Source organism: Lolium rigidum, chromosome 1, assembly GCF_022539505.1.
Source record: "Lolium rigidum isolate FL_2022 chromosome 1, APGP_CSIRO_Lrig_0.1, whole genome shotgun sequence".
Lineage (NCBI taxonomy): Eukaryota > Viridiplantae > Streptophyta > Magnoliopsida > Poales > Poaceae > Lolium > Lolium rigidum.
The window spans coordinates 25,372,660-25,382,126 of record NC_061508.1 but is presented as its reverse complement, the minus strand read 5'-3'; the positions used below and the strand labels follow the sequence as shown (position 1 = coordinate 25,382,126).

The 9,467-nt window shown below is 46.6% G+C and overlaps 1 protein-coding gene across 1 annotated transcript; it reads right to left on the bottom strand.

Moving 5' to 3' along the window:
• Nucleotides 1-666: 666 nt before the first annotated feature.
• LOC124669733 lies at nt 667-3,423 on the bottom strand. The gene is made up of 4 exons (XM_047206295.1): nt 3,281-3,423; nt 2,636-3,148; nt 1,727-1,912; nt 667-1,179 (listed from the first exon to the last, which is right to left on the bottom strand). Exons 2-4 carry the CDS (start codon nt 3,125-3,127, stop codon nt 904-906), a joined length of 954 nt encoding a protein of 317 aa, XP_047062251.1. The 5' UTR covers nt 3,128-3,148; nt 3,281-3,423; the 3' UTR covers nt 667-903.
• Between the last annotated feature and the right edge of the window lie 6,044 nt (nt 3,424-9,467).

Genomic DNA, 9,467 nt, shown 5'->3' with positions numbered 1-9,467 from the left:
GCTGCCTTGCCTTGCCACAAGGGGAGCTTCGCCCCTAAGTACGAATCACCATTATCGTAACAACCGAAAAAAATACTGCAAATATAATCCTCCTCCCGGCAACCATGAGAAAAGATCCGAAATTGATCTAGCGAAGCAAGATCTAAATAACCATATCTAGAGAATTGTAATCTTTCAAACACCACCATTGACGTCGTGAAAAAGATCTCATCGTCGAACGAAAGGCTGACATCACCATTAAGGTAGAGGCAAAAAAAAAGACAGGTAACAAATCTCTAATCTAATCTATTGGAACACTACTTTAATTAAGAACAAGGAAACACAAAAGAAGACAGGCTAGCCGGAGGACGAGTATGGAGGAGGCGGAGGAGGGTGGCGGCGCTAGGTTTTTCTGTGCCGGATTACTTGGAGATGATCGACTTCTTGATCGACAATTATCTGTCCAGTTAAGAGCCAACTTCCAGCAAATAATTTTGTGGAATGTTCAAACTGTAATGCTGTACGTGGTTCCAGTCTACTTCCAGAATTTCTGCGGTCATACTATTACTTGCTTCTCCAAAAGGATATGGCTCTCTAGCTCTCTGAAGGATCTCATTTCTTTCTGAAAAACGGCAGAGTTTCTCTGAAAACATAACGCAAAAGAAGGCCTAGTCTCCTACACGCGAATTTGCAAACATGAGGATACTATCTTGTAACCATTCCTAATACCAAACTTAGGTATACATCATTTCCTGATAAACAAAAAAACACTGCCGCACAAGGGTAGCTTATGGACAAAGACCGAAGCTCAAACAAGTTCTCATATACTGTATGTTTATTGTTCTTCACAAGAACAGTAAGTACATGCTATAGCTGCAGGAACGCAATGACTCGCTGGATCTCAAGAAACCAGGGGCCTGTCCATCAGCCCTTGTTCACTGCGCAGGCATCCTTGGGGAACCTGATCGGCCTCGTCGCCTGGATATGAACGGTGATGTTGCATGTTACTTGCAACTTGTGTGTCACCCGCACGAGCTGGCCGATGATGTAGCCCCGTGAGATCAGCTTGAAGTCCACGGTCAATGGCACCGACCCATCATCGTCTAGCCCGCCTCCTGCGCCGTAGAGGGGGACCTTCTGTCCGTGAATGACCGCCGTCACGTGGCGGCGACTATTCTTCGGCTGGTAGTACTGGCGAACCTGCATTCATAGGAGAGATCAGATTCTTCAATTTACCTGGAATTCTAGATGAACCAATAATGGTACACATGTATCTTGTTGATGAAACAATAGCATAGATTCAGGTGAACAGCTTGCTGGACCATTGTTCATTGTCTTACTCCCCCAACATTTGCAGCTTTCCTAATATTCTTCTGTTCTTACACTGAATGTCCATCAGCATCAACATATTCTTTCCTCTTTTTTTGACTGAAAGTTACTCAGCTGTCCTAGTCTAAATAGGACCTTCGATCCAATGCTTCGAGAAGGGAAAGCAGAATCCAGTGTATCGGAAAATGTTTCAAAGACTCAGTCCATTGAATACAGTTAGCAGATTTGCCCTTCACTCGAGAAGTGAAATGCAGAGCGTGAGAGAACAATCGGTTATTCACTCTGTATTTCATGTTGTTTACATTCATGGTAAGAAGCGAAGTACTACTCCCTAAAGGTTGTTAAGAAGAAGCATGGACAATACCTAAAGGTTGTTACAAGAAAAAGAAAATAAGGCCAGGGATGCTGATAGGCATACCTGTCCAACCCCGATAGCGATCTGTGAATAGAGCAGACGAACAGGGCCCGAAGTGACATGTATTCCAAACATTGAAGCGGGGTTGGACACAATCATGTTGAGAGAGCAGTTCACTGTGACCATTTTGGTTGGAACCCCACTGTGGTCTGTACCCTCACCAGCATAGAAGTTATCGATGGCGATATTCTGTTCAAAACAGAGATAAGGAGCTCCTGGTTAGAACAAATTTCACAGAACCGACAGATTCAATCCACAGAAACTTGCGTAGATATGAAGTTCACCGCATGTAAGTACTGTACATAATTAACCATTATAAATTTATTTCTATAAACAGGGTGAGCAACGGTTTGGAATGTAACCGAGAGTTAAGAGACAGTCGACATTCTGACTGCAGTGGCAACTGGCAACATCTCTGCCCGAAACAGAACAAAAAGAAATCATTTGGTATGCCTTGTGGTCATTGTTTTATGTATCCTTACAATTATTTATTAGCTAGTAGTATGACCCAGGCTTTATTTATTTATTTATTTATTCGCGAGAGAGAGAGAGAGAGAGAGAACGTCCAACGAAGTGACTTCAGCTGATTTGGCTATTCTTCAGTTTGCAGTCCTCTGCTTAAGCCTAGAAGAATTCCATTTCTAACTGTAGCAAACAAATACCATCCGAATGAACAAGCGCAAATTTCAGAGAAAGCAAGCCCAAATGAATCTAGCACCAACTTTGTGCGCCCAATTTCCTGAAATCGCAAACTACATCCATTCCTCTTGTACAGAGTAGAGACATGATGAAATTTGAGCAATAACACCTTCCCATTCGTAGCATGTGTTGGATGTGTGTAAATTTGAGCAAATTAAGCTGGATGCCTGAATAAATGGATGTAGTAGTAGAACACATGCCCGGAGTATATACCTTGACGACGATCTCCGGCACGTATGGTCGTGCGGCGCCCCAGACGATGAGGCAGATGACGGTGAAGAGCAGGACTAAGCTGAGGAACCCGAGCAGGATCTGGCAGCGGCGGGTGAGGCCGCTGTCGCCGCCGGAGAGGCCCTCGTAGGAGCCCTCCTCCTCGATGACGCTGCACTCGGGCCATCCCTTGGCGTTCACGGCCTTGAGGTCGCCGGCCTTGCCGCCGGCGCGGACGACGCCGGAGAAGCGGCTGACGGAGGAGGCCCTGGAGTGGCGGCCGAAGGAGGGGTGCGAGGGCGACTCGTTGGGGCTGTTGAACACGGGCGTGGCCTGCATCGAGGAGGACTTGTAGCCGCCGCCGCCGCCGTCGTGCGCCGAGTCCCGCGACGGGCTCTGCACGTAGTAGTGGATGGTGGGCGCCCGCTTGGGCGACCGCGGCGGCGACGACGCCGCCAGGCTCGTCACGTCAGACTCCGACTTGGTGTGCATCATCTCCACCTCCTCAATCTCCCCCTGGAGCAAGAACGCCCACGGTCAGCTGCGGCAAGATAAGCAAAGAAACGCAGCGGTTTCGCCGGAGGGTTTCGGATTCAGTCCGGCGCGGATGGAGACCTCCCGCCGCCGCGATCTACCGCACGCACGTACCTGCGGAGGCGCGGCAGCAGGAGCAGGCGAGTGACGGTGGTAGTGCGGTGGCGCAGAGCCGGGGGTGGGGGTGGAGTGGAGGGAGCAGTAGCAGGAGAGCACTAAAAGGAAGAAAGGGAGGGCGGTAACGCGCCGGAAAGTGCCGGGCCAACCTCCGCCTGCGGGATCCTCTGCGGCGCACGGTGAGGTGAGGTGGCGTGGCGTGGCGGCGAGAGGCGGTGAGCGGTGGCGCGTGCGGGATCCAGTTGGCGGTGGTGGTGGTGGTGGTGGCAGGATTTACCGGCGCCGTGCGGGGAATGGTTTACTGGTGTGTCGGCAGCGGTGGCGAGGAGAATGTTCCATTTGGTGTTAACCACCTCGTGCACCTATCCCGTGGTGTTTGGATTTGAGCTACTGCTCACTCTATCTCTCTATGCTAGAAGGATATCCGCGCAGTTGCAGTGGACATCTTCTAAGAAATTATATTGTCTAAATAAAATGATATGATACATATGTAATATGAATTGTCTGTAGAAGTATGCAATATTTAATTGGTCAAAATAGTTGAGATGCTAAATTTAATTCATATTATTTTTTATATTTGACGGCTATAAATTAGCTATGTGGACATTTTAATCAAAAAATGGTAACATAGATAGCTTGCATGCAAGGATACATCAATAATGAATGTTAGTGGGGATGACATGGATATTTGATTGACTAATGGAATAGATGATGTGGATGGCTTGTATGTATACCTAGGCATGTGTCGGGCCGGGCCGGGCCTCGGGCCGGCCCGAGGTAAGCCCGACGCAAAAAAATCCGGCCCAAGCCCGGCCCGGCCCGACCAAATACCCACCAAGCCCGTCGGGCCGCGGGCCGGGCCGTAGTGTTAAACACTGTTTTCGGGCTACCCAGGCCCGGCCCGGCAGTCAGGCCAACATTTCTCGGCCGAGGCCCGAGTTTTTCGGGCCGGGCTTCGGGCCGGGCCTCGGGCTGGGCTACACATGGGCAGGTATACTTGTATTTAGAGATAAACTAACATTAATTACAGTTAGTGGAGTTTTGCTTTATAAAAAGTATAGATGTGGCGCACATAAATTTTTCAGGTTTAAGTTTAGCCATCAATTTAATCAACGAAACACGAGTTATACCACTAAGAAGTGAATTTGTATTTGAATATAGATAATTCAATGGTAGAATTCTTATAAAAAGTGGCATGTAATATGGGTTAAATTAACTGATGGTCAAAATTTAGATATGCAAAGCAAGAATATCACATGCATTGGGAAAGAGAAAGGTAAGTCCTAATTCTACTAACATCTACTCGCAATCTTTGTTTAACTCTTCATCGATGTCCTATTTTGCTCTAAATGTTTTAACCTGCGGTTGTGGCGCTCTGGCCACTGCCACATCGGCACTGGGGCCTATGAGGACTTCTGGCAGCGACGGGCTTTGCGCGTCCTTATTGTTGTTGTTGTTGGTGGTGGTATTGGCGTCGGCATCATGCTTAGGCGACCCCGGCGGCGACGGCGCCACCGCCACGCTCATCGCGTTGGAGTCCGACTTGGTGTGCGCCATCTCTTCTCCCATCAACCTCCAAATCCTACACCAAAGAACACGAAAAAGCGGATTCGTATGAAGGTTTAGGATCCAATTCGGCGTCGCCAATCTACAAACGATCGCAAGAACACACATACCTGCGGAGAGAGAAGCAGATCCGCAGAAGCAGCAACAACAGCAGCAACAACAACAACAACCGAAGCAGGGGAGCGACGGGGGTAGCAAGCGGTGTGGCGTAGAGGTGGGACGGGGTGGGGTGAAATGAGGAGTAGTTGGCATAAGCACTAAAAGAAAGAGGAGAGGTAATGTGCCGTAAAGGGCAGCGCCAACCTCCGCACGCGAGATGCTTTGCGTCACATCGTGGCGTGGCGTGGCTAGGAGTTGCAGTGTGTGGTGGATCACGCGAGAGTAGCTAATGGGATCCAGCTGGTGGTAGGAATTCATGGCACCGTGGGAGGATGGTTTATTGTACCGTCAGCAGCATCGAGGAAAATGTTCCATTTCGAGGCACGTATCTTGGATTTTTCGTCGTTAGACTAGACTAGATAGCTCCTCCTATCTCGTCATGCCCACTTTAATGTCCACATCATTCACTCTATCTTTTTAATGGTGTTTGGCTCGACATTAGCAACGCGATACGTGAACGAAGTGACGTTACACTACTGTACACATAAACTTTTTTGAACTACCCGTGTGTACCGTCAAGATGGCGACTCATGCTACGCGTCGAGAACCCATCACGCTTCCTGCTCCATGAGCACTTCTCATGGATTCTAATGGTGTATCGTGTTCAACCTGCAATTGTTTGGCAGTTTCAGGGTTCGAGTCTATGCTTTGGTATCCTCTCCACTTTCCACATCATTTTGCCTATGACTCCGACGAACTTTGGCTCAAGATTAGCAACACAAAGCGTGAACGCAGTGGTGCTTACACTATTAGTGTACAACCAATGCATACATAAACTTATTGCCAGTGTAGTGTCAAGATGGCCGCTCTTGCTTCTTGTCGAGAAACTATCACGCTTCCCGCTCTAAGAGCACTTCTCAAGAATTCTAATGGTTTATCGGTGTTCGACCCCACAATTCTTAGGCAATTTTAGCATTCGAGTATCTATCCTCGTCATATCCACTTCATTGTCCACCTCATTATGGCTATCTTTCTAATGGCATTTGGCTCAAGATTAGCAACACAAAACATGCATACAATGGCGTTTATAGTGTTGGTGTACACCCAATGCACATACAAACTTGTTTTCGATTACTACAAGTGTAGAGTAAAGATGATGGTTCTTGCTTCACCTCTATGTGTCCAGCAGTGGGGATCTATGAATCATGTGCTCAATTAACAATTGGATTCGTGAAGCCGAAGTTTATACAATGTTCGACATGAATTAAATGAACTTGTATATGACTTATTGAGTAGTAAAAGATTGTGTTTCATAATAAAAAAAAAGAGGGTAATATCATGGCATAGTATGTTTTGCCTCGAAATAAACAAGAGGAGAGCTTGGGAGTAAACGGTTTACCCACTTCTTAACCCTAAACACTTCTAAGCATGGATGTGATGTTGTTGACATAATACATACATTTAAAGCATGTTCTTAGTTGCCCCGTTCTCAAATTCATCATTGTCAACCAATCTCAGATGCACCCCTTGTTCACTACACTGCTCTCAACTACATCAATATCAGTTGCACCCGTGCAACTGCATATCCTTTGTTACTGCTAACATTCACATTATCGAATGTGCATAGGGATTCAACCCAAAACAAGAATGGGAGCGAGACTTGAAAATTCAGTGTACGAACATCGTTGTTGATTGTGCAAATGGCATGCTCAGCCTTGTTGTGTATGGAGATGTGTAGGGACATGAGAAATGGAAAATAATGCCATGTTTACTACAAAAAATGCCAAGTTTGGTGTTACAAAATTCTCATCCACGGTCACGATTGATTGGATTGGGTGAGTAGTTGGATTTGTGTAGAGACATAGGCATGAAAGGCAACAAAAGTAGAGTGAGCATCATATTTTTCCGAAGGGGAAAGCTCCAAAAAAGTATGTGAAATCATCCAAGATAACTAAGGTGTAGAGATAGCCAGATGTGTTGGGTACAGGAGAGGTCCAAATATCACAATGGATACGTTTCAACTACAGACTTGCAAATAGTATAAGGTTGAGAAGTAAAAATGGAAATCTAATATGTTTTCCTAATTGGCAAGGATGGCATAAAGTGGAGATAGCTTTATTGTGGTGGTGGTGGGGGGATATGTTCAAGTTTATGAAGGTGTGACATGGTGTGGGCGGCGGGATGACCAGAGATGGCGATGCCTAATGTCAGCGGATGAGGTACTGGCGTGGCCTTCATGGTTGGGATGATGAAGTGGATATAGTTAATCGGAGCTATTGCATTGAAGAATCATGCTTCTAGTGAGAAAGTTCAAATGCGATGGAACAAAAATTGTCAGCGATGAATTGTGTCGAACAAAAACAAGATATTTGATAATTTGTGGAACTATGAGAGTGTTACATAATTGAAGAGGAATAGAGGTACTGGTGAGAGCATAGAAACCGAAGTGTGTAATGGGAAAAATTGAATACAGTCACCACCAATGACTGACTGGGTAGAATTAGAGGGAATAAGAGAATCAAAGTTACCATTATCGGATGCCATGTGAGAGGATGATCTGGAGTCCATGTACCACTCATGTGTGTCGATGAGTTGCATGTTGTTGAGTGCCGCAAGAAGAGCTGGGTCGACCATCAAGCTAGATGAAGACGAAAGCATCATATTTTTGGAGTTGTTGGTGATGTGGTCGTACACATGGTAGCTAGGCTTGCGGGGATGAATAAAGAGTGAGCACCGAGAAGACCTAGTGCAGAAACATGCCCTGGATGTGGCTGCTAAGGGGCAGAGGGTTGTTGCTGCAGGAGATAATCTTGTGGGGGCGCCGGTCCACGGGTTAAAATGCCAAGGGTTGTCACGGCCACGACGTCGTGTCCGCGGCCATCGTAACGGTTGTTGGGGTAGTTGGTGATGTAGTTGTAGCCATTGGACGAGGATCTCTGTCCGCGGTCGCCCTAGAGCCCGAGGAGGGCACACTCGTCGCCGATATATGGATTGATGGTATTTCCAGTGTTTCAAAGAGCGATGGAGGCGGCATTCTTGGCACCGGTCTTCTTCTAGTTATCTTACAAGATCAATGTCGAGTGAGTCTTCATGAACATAGGGAAAGACACCTGAAACTGAAGAAGAGAACGCAGATTCGCAAAGTTATCGTTAAGACCGCATATGAATGTGAGGACGAGCGTTTCACTGCATATCAGTTGGCCGGCGTCCACAAGAGCATCAGCGAGGGCCCTGAACTTGGCGCGATAGTCAGTGATGGTCATGCCTCCTTGCAGAGTGTTCTTGAAATCCACCTTCACTTGAATCGCCTGATGCTTCTTGTTGTCGCGGAAAAGATTTTTGATGGCATCCCAAATCATGCGAGCAGTGGAGCGCATGATCGACAGAGATGGTCCTATAGATCCAAATAGACCGATGAAGTCATCGCGGCCCCAATCTGATGTGGGCGAGGAGTCGGAGGGGTGGCATCGCGAGGACATGAGTTTTGAGGCCGTAGAGGCCAAGGGAACTAAGAAAAACCTCGCAACATTTCGTGTAGTTGGAGGCGGTGAGGCCGAGGGTGATTGGGACATGCTTCTTGATGGAGGTGGTGTACGTGGAGTGGCTGGGAGTAAGGGTAGAGGCTTGGGATGGTCGAGGTTTTTCGTTGGCCGCCTTCATCTTGCATTTTTCTTTGATGGCGTGATGACCCACAAGTATAGGGGGTGTATCTTAGTATCTTCGATAAGTAAGAATGTCGATCCCAACGAGGAGCAGAAGGTGTTGACAGGCAGTTTTGATGAAGGATTCACTGTAAATGTTCACAGACAAGTATTCAGGGGTTTTGATGTAACGAGATGAATAAAGTACAAGTAAGTAAAATGCGAGAGAAATAATTGCAGCGAGTGGCCCAATCCTTTTTAGCACAAAGGACAAGCCGGTTTGTTTACTTATAATGACCAAACGTTCTCGAGGACACATGGGATTTTAGTCTAGTGCTTTCGCTACATACAGACTGATTAATCTTCATTGTTTTGATAAGTGTTGTGTGGGTGAACCTATGCTAATGTACCGCCCTTCCTAGGACTAATACATACTTGTGATTATACCCCTTGCAAGCATCCGCAACTACAAGAAAGTAATTAAGATAAATCTAACCACAGACCTTAAACTGCGAGATCTCGCGATCCCTCACCGCATCGATATACCAACGGGGGTTTAGGTTTCTGTCACTCCGGCAACCCCGCAATTGGCAAACGAGTACAAGATGCATTCCCCTAGGCCCATAAATGGTGAAGTGTCGTGTAGTCGACGTTCACACGACACCACTAGAAGAATAACACCACAACTTAAATATCATAACATTGAATATTACTCAACCATAGTTCACTACTAACATTTAGACTTCACCCATGTCCTCAAGAACTAAACGAACTACTCACGAGACATCATATGGAACATGATCGGAGGTGATATGATGATGAATAACAATCTGAACATAAACCTTGGTTCAATGGTTTCACTCAATAGCATCAACAAC

Coding starts and splice junctions, on each gene's coding strand:
- LOC124669733 (XM_047206295.1), bottom strand. CDS start 3,127: ATGATGCACACCAAGTCGGAGTCTGACGTGACGAGCCTGGCGGCGTCG. Junction 1,913..2,635: donor TGCCGGAGATCGTCGTCAAG/GTATATACTCCG, acceptor TGTTTTGAACAG/AATATCGCCATCGATAACTT. Junction 1,180..1,726: donor TCGCTATCGGGGTTGGACAG/GTATGCCTATCA, acceptor CTATGAATGCAG/GTTCGCCAGTACTACCAGCC.